The 15,212-nt window shown below is 37.8% G+C and overlaps 1 protein-coding gene across 1 annotated transcript in view; it reads right to left on the bottom strand.

The window, feature by feature from the left end:
* Positions 1-15,212, bottom strand: part of lap (phosphatidylinositol-binding clathrin assembly protein lap) — a 55,684-nt gene that overhangs the window by 7,357 nt on the left and 33,115 nt on the right. Inside the window, exons 4-13 of the mRNA XM_076128724.1 lie at positions 10,553-10,573; positions 8,945-9,047; positions 8,393-8,560; positions 7,913-8,051; positions 5,939-6,084; positions 5,284-5,464; positions 4,088-4,153; positions 2,679-2,859; positions 893-1,027; positions 191-487 (exon numbers count right to left, since the gene is read on the bottom strand). Of these exons, the coding sequence (XP_075984839.1) occupies positions 191-487; positions 893-1,027; positions 2,679-2,859; positions 4,088-4,153; positions 5,284-5,464; positions 5,939-6,084; positions 7,913-8,051; positions 8,393-8,560; positions 8,945-9,047; positions 10,553-10,573 (1,437 nt within the window). The remainder of the gene's footprint in view (positions 1-190; positions 488-892; positions 1,028-2,678; positions 2,860-4,087; positions 4,154-5,283; positions 5,465-5,938; positions 6,085-7,912; positions 8,052-8,392; positions 8,561-8,944; positions 9,048-10,552; positions 10,574-15,212) is intronic.

Below are 15,212 nucleotides of genomic sequence, written 5' to 3'. Positions count from 1 at the left end.
TACAATGTTATAAACAAATACATACATACAACAAATATATACACAAGTTAATACTACTCTCATATTAATGGCCACATAAAACCTGTGCAAAGGGAGAAACTAAAAAAACCTGTGAATCAAGCACACGACGTCGATAACAGCAAGCTATTAAAAAGAAAAACGGTCATGTCAAATCTTTCAAATTCCGAACCGGTCGCTCCCATCGGCATCATTGGTTGTCGCGCTGGGGAGCCGAACATCATTGGCTGAGACATCGGCATCGACATGACGTCACTAAAAGGCTGCGCTGCCATTGGTTGAGGCTGCTGGGTAATTGGCTGTTGGGATTTCGCTGGGGATCCTCCGAGAGACATACGCATGACATCTTCGAGGTCATCGAAGGCTGATTTAGGTTGTGGTGGGATGGAGGGGGGAGGCGGACGGGCGGGGGATGCTGAGATCGGTTGTGTGGGGTCTCCCATACCCATGAACGGGTTAGCCGCGGCAGCTTGCACAAGAAACGGTAGACATTTTATTTTACAATACATACAATTACAGAAGAATTTACAACAAGTATACCCATCACCGTATAGATTTACTTTTTTATTTAAAGCGAGGTTGGTGTTGATGTGTGATTTGCTATCTCTTATTTTCGTAAAATACTTATGAAAAATAGTCTTTAACAGAGTTTAATTTGATTTATTTTCTACATATTTTAAAGGCCAATTTTATACATTTACATGACATTGTTCAAGATTCTAACTAAACATTCGATTTCCGTCCTCAGTAAATGGGACTAAACAAGTCTTTGAGAAGAACAACATTTTACAGCATAATTACAGCCAATTATTTACTTTAGCCCAAATAACACACCAACGATCAGCATAATAACTACAGTAGAGTGTAAGCTCACCTGCGGTGTCAGTGTTATCGAAAACGTTAGAGAAGTTAGCCTCGGACACAAAGCTGTTGTTCTGCGGCGGGAAGGCGCTGAACCCGTTGCTCGGCGGCGCGGCCCACATGGGCGCGCTGTTCGTCGCCGGCGCCGCTGCAACCCCAGTCGCCCCACTTATGGCTTCCGAACTACCTAGCTTTTTGTTTATTGCGATAATCGCGAGTGACAACTCCAACCAATTATACTACCAAAAAGATTGATTAATTCGCTGCTGCTAAATCAATGCCAATAATAGGTGCACAGAAATAAGTACTTTTGCTATCAATTAGCGCACAGAAATAAATATTACGGACTTACACAAATTACATAATAAGTTTGGATTTGATTGTAATTTGTGACTGTGGTTTGTATGTTTGTAAAAATTTCCAAATTTTTAGAGCAGGAGTCATGTTTTCTATTTAAGAGAAAACTTAGAAAGAGACATAGGGATTCAAGTGAATTTCGGAATGACAGTATTCTGAAATTCACTAAGTTACTTCAGAACTGAATATAGAATAGTCTTGTGTAATTCTAAATTATTTACATAACGCAAGGGTTGGAGTTATACACATCGCTGATTAGTGCAATAAGACAGAAAGATAGCTAGTGTACGGAAGTTTAAATAACAATGCAGTACTACCAAATGGTAGGTATTCTTAAATATATTTATATCAACTTAGATACTTGGCAAATAGTAGACAAAACTAAAAAAACATTTATTTCAACTTTTACAAAATTACACCAAGTAAAAATCGAAATGACATTAAGACTGTTAGTGTTGCCATGACAAAATATCATCATTCGACCAGTTGCCAGTATCTAAAACTATTTTTGTTTTTATTTTATTCTGTGTAATGTACTGCATCGATATTCACTACTTTGTTATAGAAATGAGTTTTATATTCGTGTGTATAGAGTGTAAAGTGCTCTACCCATCCCCAAAGCTCGGGATGTGCTTTATAATACAGTGTCGTATGTATAGTGCTACCCATTTCTTATATTTCTACTGAAGAATTATTTACACAAAATCGATAACATCTCGCCTGTCTTTGAAGGGCTAGGCAGAGATACATATTTTAAATATAAATTTGGTAATTTTCTTGTAATTCTTATTAATTACATTTTACTTTATTAAAAGTTTTATGTGCAAATTCTAGAGTAAAGTTAAATTTAGATTATTTCTACAGTTAGGTTTTCTGTCAATACTGTAAGTAGAAAATTAATGTGTTTATGTTACAACTATTAATTTTTAGTTTTAATTGCGTAAATTTAGTCAATTAAACATTATTATTGTATTTAGTAACTTCGTATTGTATTAGACTAAGAACAGTTATAGCATATTACAAACGTGTCAAAATTGAGAAGAAAGCCTCTCTTCTCTTCTATTTGCAAAATCTTACAATTTTGTCGTACTTGCAATATGCAATAACGGCCTACTAACTTCAGGATTCAACTTCTAAACGACCAATTTGACAATAAAAATCTTCAACTATAGATGCAACCTTTTCGATAACAATATAAGTAGCACAGACTTAACCTATCGCTGCCAAATGACTGGGCAAGGAATTTCTCCCAGGATGACGGAGACAGAGAGAAACCAAAATAAATAAAAAATATTTTAGTGTTTTTATCGCGATTTGTACACATAATACTAAATTGCAGTTTAAGACTTATTAGCAATTGAGTATCATGTCTTTAATATTATTTATAAAAAATATTTATGATATACTAATAAGAAAATTGTTAAATAAGTGTTTCTCCTTACCTCCAAACATATCAGCGAAAGGATTGCTCAAAGACAGCAAATCGTCCGACGCTTTGCTCGCAGTGCTTGCCGTATCGGCCGGCGTAGGACCAAACAGGTCGACTATAGACTGATTCTGATTGCTCGGTGCCGACGACAAGAATGGATTGTTGGCCGCGTTCGTTGGTGACTGCACCTTATTCTGTGGGCATAAGGTCGTTTTTTGAGTGATTGTTTGTTGAGTGTTAAGTCCTTCACCGATACACACTGCAATGTTGTGATGTACTTGAAATGATTGTGATTGATAATGAGTTCCTTTGATTTGTGTTGACTAGAACAGGTGGATAGTGATAATATGAAAAACATATTTAACGAAAGCTATTTAAACAAAAAAATATGATATTTAAACTGTCGCTCTATCTGTCATCTGTAACTCTAGACAGAGATGGAGGTAGAGTATATCTTGTCACATAATGAGATAGGTTAGGTTTTGACTCCACCACTATGGCCAAGTGCGGGTTGAATTTTCTAACGACAATAAAATTGTGGTGCATTTTAAATGGCCATAAAGAAAAATTTTAACTACCAGCGTCATTTTCATACAATGAACATTTGTACTGTAATAATACTAGAGAATTGGCATTGACCATGATAAATAATTAAACATTCACGTGTCTGTTAAGGACTAGAGACTTAAGATAGTAATAGATCGAAATGTTTGACGCATATATAATACCAATGAAGAAACAGTACATAATACGTAATATCGTGATAATGTACAATGAATGACGAATAATGAGTGTTTTGAACCCACATGAGAACACTTAAGACAAAACAGATAAGTAAACAGATTGGTAGGTGTATAGAAATCGTATTTGAAGAGCCAGCATAGCTGTGACATTATTTTATTGACAAATACATACTTAGATTTAATATAAAACAAAAAAATATTCGTGAAGTTATGCCAAAAACTTATTTGATGTAAAGGACTGCAATAGAAACAGAATTCTGTCAAAATGATTCATTGTTGACCCATAGTTGGACATGGGGCCTATTCTCGGAATGAGGTACCATCCAACTTAATGTTACCTACCCAGTCACTAGTCTCTTGCCAGATTAAAAAACATTACATCGGGAACAAGTTACAGCCAACTGTTTTCTCATCAAATAGTTAAAAATTTCTTATTTTCTTTAGAGTACCACTCAAAATTTTAGGTTTTAAAATTGCCATGACCGACAATTAACGTGTTTAACAACTATAGCAGTTAATTTGACACCTAACTCCAGTATTTGGAAAACGTAATTTCTCTTATGGTAAGCTGTTTACAGCTTATAGACATACACAAGTACATAACGACGTAAACGACCGCGACCACAAGCCCATTTGAACCTTAAAGCGAACACATAGAGCCCTTAATAGTTCCTCTTACTACAATTTCTGTAATTTGTGTTATTTCCTCGTCGCCTGTCCATTCCTCGCCTTGGAATAAGCGGACCTGTAAGTTGTATGTGTTTAAAGAAAGAAACAGCTGTTGTGATATCTATTTGATACTGAGAGAAATCTTTACTCTCTTTTCATATTGCCTTGATAATGTCGAAGTTATAGTAACTGTAAGGCTAACAAGGTTTTAAAGACCTACTGTAAAGTTAAAGTCGTTTCGGTCAGGAAACAGGTGGCGTATTCTACACGCGTAGTTGAGGTATAGCTGAATGAAAGTGCCATGCCATGCGTGCACGTACACGTACCTACAGATTTTTCCAAGTATACAATTTTTTTGACGAGGCAATTCTATCTGGCCTAAAGTATATCTCCATAGTTTACCTTATACTGGTTCATGGCCGCCTCCTCCTCGGCCAGCGCCTGCTGCTTGAGCGTGTCGTCGATGAAGAGCGGCGAGGCGCCGTTGGGCGGGTTGTCGAGGCGCGTGGACGAAGTACCTACATTCTAATGTTTACCTTATACTGGTTCATGGCCGCCTCCTCCTCGGCCAGCGCCTGCTGCTTGAGCGTGTCGTCGATGAAGAGCGGCGAGGCGCCGTTGGGCGGGTTGTCGAGGCGCGTGGACGAAGTACCTACATTCTAATGTTTACCTTATACTGGTTCATGGCCGCCTCCTCCTCGGCCAGCGCCTGCTGCTTGAGCGTGTCGTCGATGAAGAGCGGCGAGGCGCCGTTGGGCGGGTTGTCGAGGCGCGTGGACGAAGTACCTACATTCTAATGTTTACCTTATACTGGTTCATGGCCGCCTCCTCCTCGGCCAGCGCCTGCTGCTTGAGCGTGTCGTCGATGAAGAGCGGCGAGGCGCCGTTGGGCGGGTTGTCGAGGCGCGTGGACGAAGTACCTACATTCTAATGTTTACCTTATACTGGTTCATGGCCGCCTCCTCCTCGGCCAGCGCCTGCTGCTTGAGCGTGTCGTCGATGAAGAGCGGCGAGGCGCCGTTGGGCGGGTTGTCGAGGCGCGTGGACGAAGTACCTACATTCTAATGTTTACCTTATACTGGTTCATGGCCGCCTCCTCCTCGGCCAGCGCCTGCTGCTTGAGCGTGTCGTCGATGAAGAGCGGCGAGGCGCCGTTGGGCGGGTTGTCGAGGCGCGTGGACGAAGTACCTACATTCTAATGTTTACCTTATACTGGTTCATGGCCGCCTCCTCCTCGGCCAGCGCCTGCTGCTTGAGCGTGTCGTCGATGAAGAGCGGCGAGGCGCCGTTGGGCGGGTTGTCGAGGCGCGTGGACGCCGCCGCGTTGCCGAACGATGACGACGTGGAGGATAGAGCGCCCATCACGCTTGCCACGTTCTTCTGGGCGCTGGAACAAAGTAACAAGATGGTTTAGAATATTTTTTTTGATGATAGAATTAGTGAACACAGGTAGTTTATCACGCTACAAGTGTAAGTGAGGTACACTCTATGGAACCGTCTCCACACGGCGATATTATCGTCGCGATACGACGAGTGGCAACGAGCGTGCGAAACGTCAATACATCGTCGCTAGCCAGCCGCGACTAGCAGCGGGCCCGCCGTGAGCTCACGACGAGCGCGCAGCGGCCGCACTGTCAAACGCAGCGTCTCTCGTCAAGCAAGAACGTTTCGAGAAGCTTCGAAAACTCTGCGATCCCGTCACGACTGGCGACGATACGCGGCGGAATTATCGCTCGTTCATGGAGATTATCCGACGGACTCGTCGCGATCGTCCCGCTCGTGGAGACAGCCCCTTAGTATTTAAGTATTTTCAAGGGCACGTTGACAGTCAACCCTGGTTATATGATCACTGTGACGATACCTGGCAGTCTGCGTGGGCGTGTTGGCGGCCGAGCCCTTCTTGCCCTCGAGCGTGGCCAGGTGTCCCTCCAGCGCGTCCAGCAGGCTGCTGGGCGCCTTGGTGAGGTCCGGGATGTCGCCCTTGTCTATGCCCACGTTCTCCGCCACCTAGAATACGAACACGTCATGTTAGATACCGTTATAATATCACACAGCGACATAATCACTAAGAAAAAGTACCTTAAATGGTTAGAACGGTGTGATAGTATAGTATAGTCTAGTCTTCCGGGAATTTTAAGCTTTGTTTCCACTTAAGCAGCTCGGTTAAATGAGCCGCTCATAAGCCTGAGCGTACTCAAGTGAACAGAAGGCATTACATGTTTTTAACTCGTAACCCAAAGAATTAAGCATATTTAAAAACGTAAACATTTATTCTGTTTAACTTAACAATATATTATGTTTATTGATAATATTCCACGCTTTGCATTAAGAGAAACAAAGTTGTGGATAAGTAACAACTTCAAAACTTCGAACTTCAAAAGATCTGGGACATTGAAAATAGGTAAATAAAGAACAAGTACCTATAAACAAACTTATCAATATAACACGTCATTCAGAATCAGTACCTAATAAAATGGTATAAAAACGTATTGACAAAACAATTACTATTAATAAAATTGTGTACGTAAACACATTGGCGACACCCACACGACTACAAACAATGTGTCGTCACAATAATCTATTTTTGTATCTGTCGTAGCGTGTACGTAGGACCCCGCCTTATGACTGTCATCACATAATTACGATTATTTACAAAATTGTAGTTTGTATATTAGTTATTTATTACATAATATTATTGCTTTGTAGTGACGGCAACTTTAATTCCTTGAAGTATATTTTATAATGTTTTGAGGTAAAATGTGCTGTAACCTATCCAAATTAGTATCAGTTATTTTTCTTTCTATAATTAATTAATGTATAGCAATTCCTACCAAAATTAGTTTATGATAAACTACTTTTCGTCATAATCTAAGATAGCAATCTATCTGCAATCTTTATTGGCTACATTAAAAATCACCGTTCGCCGCGAAATAATGCATAACGAAGCATAGAAAAAATAACAGAAACTCGGGTCATCAGGTTCTATATATTTCGGAAATTTTTACAATGAATACTCTTTAAAGCCACTAAATATCACTATTATACACTAATTATGATTAATATAATCTGAATATAAAATATAATAGCATTGAAGCATGCTTTTGCAATATTATATTGAGTTGCATGTCAAACTATCTAAGGTTTCCTTGTCACGCCGATGGCATCTATAAATAAATCACCTCTTGCACAAATTGGTAGCAAGTGGTTTATAAGGAAACATAATATCTACCTAATGAACAGAAATCAACACAACTGGACTCATAGTCATTAATCCCGTGTTAAGCGATAACAAAACAATAGATTTCTGCCGAAGAATTATAAACAGGAAACCCGAAAATCCTTTTAATTAACTACAATTTTGATTATAAATCCGCGCTTGTACTAGGAAACAAATATCCTACGACATGAATTAGGCAAAACGATAGATACTTAAACATCAGACGTCACTAGGGAAAGTGGAAGTCATATTATTGAAAAATAGAAGAAATAGACCAGACCTCATTGGAAGAATATGCAAGAGGCATACGTCCAGCAGTGGACACACATATGCTGAGAAGAAGAAGAAGATATTATTTAAAACTAGCTGACCCGCGCAACTTCGCTTGCGTCACATAAGAGAGAATGACTCAAAATTTTCCCCGTTTTTGTAACATTTCTGGTACTCTGCTCCTATTGGTCGTAGCTTGATGATATATGTATAGCCTATATCCTCGATAAATGGGCTATCTAACAGTGAAAGAATTTTTCAAATCGGATCAGGAGTTCCTGAGATTAGCGCGTTGAAACAAACTCTTCAGCTTTATAATATTAGTATAGATAATGGTTTGTAGTTTACCTTCAAGAACTCTCCAACCCTATCCATTCTGATGAGGAATTTCTTATAGAGGTCGAGAGCCTCGCGACAGTTCTTCTTGTTCATGTCGAAGTATTTCTCCAACAGGTTTATTATGCCGTCGTTGTAGCATGCGAACAATCTGAAACATAGGACGATATTGATTAGGACGGTGAACTACTACGCCGAGATTTTTTTACTACTTCTGTTAACATCTTTTTATTGGTTAGCAAAACGGTTAAATAGTATAATAGCCATTAAAAGAAGATAATTTCGTCATATCATATCTACTTCGATAAAGAATCATGTCTCAAAAGAATTTATTCTTGTTTTAAGTTCTAAATTATTATTTCGGGTCAAAATTTTTATCTTTAAAACTATCTATCTTTACGCAGTCAAGTCAATTAGCAAAGAAGAGAAGCTTGAATAGCCTTCCACAAAGAAGAAGGACAAGAAATTCTTCTCCACATCATCATGTCTTACCTAATGAGATCCCTGAACAGCAACATGAAGCACATATTAATGACGCCGTTAGTGAGATCATTGGCGGTACAATCGAACTCTAGTAGACCGTCCAGTTGCGCCTGCAGAACTGGCAGGGTCTTCAGCAGCTTCTCCGCGTTCATCATCCTGAGGGAGCCTTCTTCTTTACTGTGGAGGGACATTGAGTTTTTACTACCAGTATTACTCTTTTAGTATTCATGAAGAGGTTACGAAGAAAGGCCAACTTTAGATCATATAAATAGGGTAAAGGAATTACTGTTTTTATGATGGCTAGGTTTCTTAGCGATATTATCACATGGATTTATCGATTGATTGTTCGACGACCTGAGCAGACAGATCTGAGTAACAACATCCTATCTTTTCCTTCCATACGAAAATATCAGACAGCCAAAAGCATGCATTTAATTATTTTCTAGATTCCATGCCTCATATATCATGATTCAATGACCCCTCTTTTACTCATTTTTAAGTGGAACAATAGAGCTATATTGCCTATATTTCAATAATTTACAAAATGTTTTATCAACTTACCCCCTCTTAACCTTGCAGAAGTCGAAGGCGACAGTCCTGTAGGACAGGGCCTTCTCGTTGAGGTACTTAGCGTACCGGCGGATGAACGGTGACATGTCATATCCTAAACACAGGAACAGCATGAAACATATCCTTTGAAAACTGCGTCGTGTTAGAATGTGCTTGTGCAGTTAAAACAGCCTGACATGCATGGGATTGGCGCAATTGGTGATGGTTTTTTCTCCCATATTTATATGATTTTTGGAACCCCATTTTGTGACAAATATAGTTAAATAGCATCCATTTTTGTTTGCTGGTAGTTACATGACCATGAAAACAGTAACCCTTTGTCATTACACTTTAAAGCAGCAGCTGAAAAAGAGACAGCGCTCTATAGCGTTGTGCTTTTCTCATGCTGGTAATCAGACTGTTCTGATGGTGTCATGGTACTGTTTTTGATCAAAATATCAAGCAAACTAATGTAAAAATGCACAATCACGTGCAATGAAATGTAACCCATTTTATTTTTTGATATATAACCCCAATGTTTTTATGCTTTTCTGTAGTGTATTCTAAAAGTAAAGCAATTTTATCTGTTAATTAATACAATTTAGTTTGAAAAACAAATCACTACAGTGCTTTAAGCCAATCATTACAAAAATCCGTGCAACGAATGCCTAGTGCTCGTCTAATTGGGTGTATTTTCGAGTGATAACTATTGAAATCTGGTTCGTTTGCTCAAGTACGCAGAAGAAAGTGAACCAAAGTGTAAAATTGAGCCTGTGCTTTGAACAGATCACTGGAGAAGGGAAACTTGCTCTCCTTTATGCCATGGATCAGATCCTTGCAACTGGCATTACAATAGTTTTGATTGGGTCATTGGTTTTTCATGTTTTAAGTACATAGCAACCACAGGCGGTATCAAAGAGCTAAAGAGCTAAAATTTCTGTGTCAACTTAGCAACATAGTATGAGCACAGCCTCAATTAACACATTACTTTGTATAATACAGATATCAATAATGTCACCCGAACATACTAGAGAGGGCGGTGCAATATTCATAATGACAAGTGCACTAGGTATGACCTAAATGAGTTGATTCAACTGTTAATTGTGTCAATAAATTCACTATCAGCTAGCGAAATAATTAAAGTGATTTGTGGTTCTAATCGCTAGTTTATGGATTTATTTATTACCCAAATGTTTACTAACAAATCTTAACAGCACAGGATTACTTGTGACAGTGTCAATGCATTTAAATTTAACTTTATATATTGCAGACTACTTATCTAAAGTAAATACAAAAAAAAGGTTTGTCTAACCCAATTCGTCGGTATCATGTTTTCTCGTGATACCGTAGCCAAGAAACGATATGGCAAGCACATACATGCCTATAAACAAAAATCTTATGACTGTACAAGTCAGTACATATAAAAAAATCCCTGTTATCCAAGACGAGGACATCTTGAATAAACAAACACTTATCGTAGAAGCAAGAAAACGTCACAAGCCTAACACAATCTGTGCAGAAAACTAAACGTAAAATTGCACCCAATCCAAGCGTGTAGCTACGAAACAGACGGACAGACATTAACAAAAAAAGCCGCCATTTTGGTTTTTAGTAACTCACCGATCCTTGCGCCGGCCGCGCCTTTCGAAGCATTAAGGAAAATTAAACTCAAGTTAGAATAATAGAATACACGTAAATTACTTTGAACTAGCTTTGTTTGAAACCAGTAAAGTGACACAGTGAAAAAGAAAAAAACAATCTTTCTGTCGGAAATATGGAAACAAATATACACGAGATTTCTCGTTTGTCGATGTGATTTTCTGAAGTGCAAGACGGCTATTTGTGCTGAATGCATTCAAGTGGTCTGGTGCTTCACATAGATACCGTCCAACATTAATATGCCCTAGACACAATTGAAGGCGGCCTCGCAATGAAAGTGGCTTTAAATGTATTCCATTAGATATTTTAATTTATAGAAGAAAACTCTAGCATGTAGTATTACCGCCACTTAATGTCTTTTATTCACTGAGGTAATAAAGCAGCTAAGCGCGGCCTGGTGATCTGGTTGGTCTGATCATTCGATAATCATTTTTCTTCTATAGTCACAAACTTGTGGAATACATATTTTAACCACTATACATGGAGGCAGCCGTAAAGACCACAGCCTATTTCAAAAGTGCAACAAGAAACATTATATCCTGCAACCATTTACATAAAGTTACATGCAGTTATAACATCTTATATCTGGTTTACACATTTTATAGATAATCACGGTCAACGACAAATGAATGGATCTTTATCAGTCGTTAATGCAAATGCTGCATTCGCATTCATATTTATAATCTTTATTACCTAGTTTCTGACATAATTAACCTTGTTATACATCAACGCTTAATCACACTGATAGTTATTGGACACAAATCCCGTTCCGTTCTGCTTATTTTTTAGATATAAATGTTACCTGAAGTGCACCCTTGACTGTTTATAGAATATGAATTACGCTAAACTGGTTTAATACTTGTGTAAATAAGGTAATGTAAATTTCCCAAGATACTATTTTCGTTTTTACAAACCTCGTTTTCGAATTTAAAGCCAAACAAAAATCAATTGTCATGACAGCTTGTACAAGTGCTAAACATCTATCTTTGACAATATTATAAATCCTCTTATTGTATACAACATACGTATAGGAAATAAATATGCCATCAAAAACATTCTGTAAAAACCTCAAGTCTCGCCGTAAAAAGTTGTGAGATCGATATAATACCAAGTCGATTAATCTATTTAGTCTCTACTTAAAGGACCTTCTGTCTTAAATTATTACGTATGTTATTATCATGCCAATTTAAAAAAATACCTTTAAAACAAATAGACCGACCTGGCCATCGCATGATTTAATTATTAGTATGTATCACACTACACAGCACGACGAGAAGTTAATGCTCCTGAAATGTTAATGGCGAATTTGTGTTTTCTTGCGATGACCAAGTCGATCTAATTGTTTTAAAGGTATTTTTTTTTAAATTGGCATGATAATAACATACGTAATAATTTAAGACAGAAGGTCCTTTAAGTAGAGACTAAATAGATTAATCGACTTGGTATTATATCGATCTCACAACTTTTTACGGCGAGACTTGAGGTTTTTACAGAATGTTTTTGATGGCATCTCACTTATTTTTGTAGAGCGAACATAAGTCCAATTTGTATGGAAAGACGTTTTTTTTTTCATAATTCAACATATTTTCCTATGGGAATGTTGTTCAGTTTCATGGGCTAAACACCCTTATCCGTCCTATACCCCCTCCCGTTATGCCTCATATAGTAGGTACCTATTTACACCTATTTATTTTTATTTTATTTTCTACAGTAATAATAATTCATTAACTGCAAATGTAACCTTGTAATCTTATACATTTATATGGGATTACAAAGTTATGGTTGCAGTTGGTGTATTTAGAAAACTGGACCGAAATTAGAAAATATTAAAATTTTCCCATGATTAAGACACTAAACCCTATTTGTATTCTAAATTTTAAGCTTCTAAGTCTGCTAGAAGTACCTTAGACTTTTGATGATCGGTGAGTCAGTGAGTCAGTGAATCAGTGAGTGACAAAATTCAAAATTTTAACAAGTTGTCATTCCTAAACTACTGGTTCAAATTGACTGAAATTTTAAATATACCGTGTTTATACAATGACTAATTAGTTGCTGAAAATCCAGGCTTCTTGTATTATCCACAACGAAATTATAGGGGTGTCAAAAATAGCCCGAATTGCTTCGAGAAAAGGATGTTACGGCCGTGCCGCTTTTTTTTTGCTCGACTTGCGGGGGCACTTCCGTGCCCCCAGATGAAAATAATACACAGGTAAAATTGACGGCCTTATCGCATGTGCAATCTCGTCCAGACAATCGTTAACCTATGTCTTTTTTACCGTAGATAACAATAAAAAGCATTAAAAAAGGGGGTGTATAACATCCAATAACTATAATGTAATTAAGCGATAACGAACAACATTTATCTTGTTGTCACATTTCTGCAGCGGCTATCATAACACATTTGAGCTAAATCGTGTCAGGTCAAATGCAAGTTTATCTACAGTCATAATATTATATTAGGTATCAAAATACTGCAAATGAAATCATTTCGATAGCGGGAATAGGTTTTCCTTCCTCAATTTATTTATGATTATTATTTAACACTAGCTGACCCGCGCAACTTCGCTTGCGTCACATTAGAGAATCATAATTTTCCCCGTTTTTGTAACAATTTTCACTGGTACTCTGCTCCTATTGGTCGTAGCGTGATGATATATAGCCTATAGCTTTCCTCGATAAATGGGCTATCTAACACTGAAAGACTTTTTCAAATCGGACGAGTAGTTCTCGAGATTAGCGCGTTCAAACAAACAAACAAACAATCAAACTCTTCAGCTTTATAATATTAGTATAGATGTTACACTTCGCTTCTATGGTATGAATACTTAAAAGGACACATGTAAAAACATCCCTCGGGTTTAAGAAACTCTTAAATATGAAGACGTGTTTGTCACTTTGAAGTGTAAAGTAAGGCACAGAAATACAGCATCACTTAAAATTACATGATGTTTCTGTCATATCAGTGACTTCCGTAATATTGGAGCGATAGAAAAGGAGGCCAAACCCTTCCTTTGTTCGGGAGACTCTTGCCTAAAAGTGAGACGGTACAGGATTAAAAGAGAAAAAAAAATTTAAGATCGATTAGCGAGACAAACATTAGCATATTACTATTAAGAATCATTGCATTCCAAAAATATGCCTTTAATTTTACTTAAACACCAATTTCTCTCATTTTAACGTGCCTTAAATAATCATCTCAACACAACACGTTACCTTCCTCAAGTTCGTACAATCGATCGGCTTCGACTTCTAAAGAACTTAGTCGCAAAACTTAGCAGACAGTTCTTATCACGTAAATATTTATAACATTCAAAGGAAAATTTTACGAAACAATAAGAATAGAGTATTTAAAAAGTAATCATTCTGTAGAATGTCACAAGATCACCGCCTTTTCGAAAGGCTTTCGAGTCTTTCGTCTAACTTTTCATGAGCAACGACTATCTAAGACTATCTCCTTTCTCCTTTAACCCATTAATGTCCCACTGCTGGGCAAGGGTCTCCTCCCGTAATGAGGGAGGGGTTAGGCCTTGAGTCCACCACGCTGGCCAAGTGCGGGTTGGGGACTTTGCATGCCCTCAATAAATGTTTTTAAACAAATTTTAGGCATGCAAGGTTTCCTCACGATGTTTTCCTTCACCGTTGGAGCATGTGATAATTATTTCTAATACACACATAACTTCGAAAAGTCATTGGTGTGTTGCCTCGGGTTCGAACCTGCGACCACTTGCGTGGGAGGTGTCAACTATTACCACTCGGCTATCACTGCTTAAGACTATACTTTAGTGTAGATAAATAAATTAATATAAATATCGTTTGACAACGCACGGTCATCTGTTTCCGAATTAAGCAGAGTTTGTAGATGATATGAACATGCTTTATATTTGCTTGATATTCTGCTTAGTTTACAAAACGGTTTTGAATAAACTTATTCCGTGTCGCATCCTACATATTACCTTCACTGACTTAAAAGTACTATAGATTCATTCTTACCCTAGAATCTGTATTCTATTAAAGTTATATTTGGTTTAGGGATCAAAAAATACTGCTAAGAAAATTAATACTACACGTTATCTCCCAAGAAACATACGACATATAGGCTAGAGACATGAATAAGTAATAGCAGCTTAGTGAGCAAATTCTTGGGAGTAAATTTACGACTCACTATACATACAGGGTGTAAATATTTCGGGACTGAGCGTCGAGACAGAGATTCTCATAAAACGAACGCTATAATGCGTGAGACATTCATACTGTCTATACTAATGTTATAAGTAAGAAAGTCTGTTTGTCTGTGTGTCTGTGTTCATGACTAAACAGCTAAACCAATTTTGCTGAAACTTAGCATGGATATATAAGTAGATGGAGACCTGTGGTGCCCTTGGAAAATAAAATTTTCTTGTTGATATTTTATTTTTCAAAAACCACTTAGGAGTGGTTGAAACAAGGGATGAATCTTTCTACTGCGAGAAGGCACGCGGGTACTCTTGTTGCGTATAAAACAGAGGTATTCGACTTATAAGTGTATAACGGCTGTTATTTATTTTAATTGTATGTGTGTTATCTTGTATGCTACGCCCCCTTTTTTCTATCACAATGTAAACTTTAAATACAGTTGTATTAC

Source organism: Anticarsia gemmatalis, chromosome 21 (assembly GCF_050436995.1).
Source record: "Anticarsia gemmatalis isolate Benzon Research Colony breed Stoneville strain chromosome 21, ilAntGemm2 primary, whole genome shotgun sequence".
NCBI classification, from domain to species: domain Eukaryota; kingdom Metazoa; phylum Arthropoda; class Insecta; order Lepidoptera; family Erebidae; genus Anticarsia; species Anticarsia gemmatalis.
This window is presented reverse-complemented; position numbering and strand designations above follow the sequence as displayed.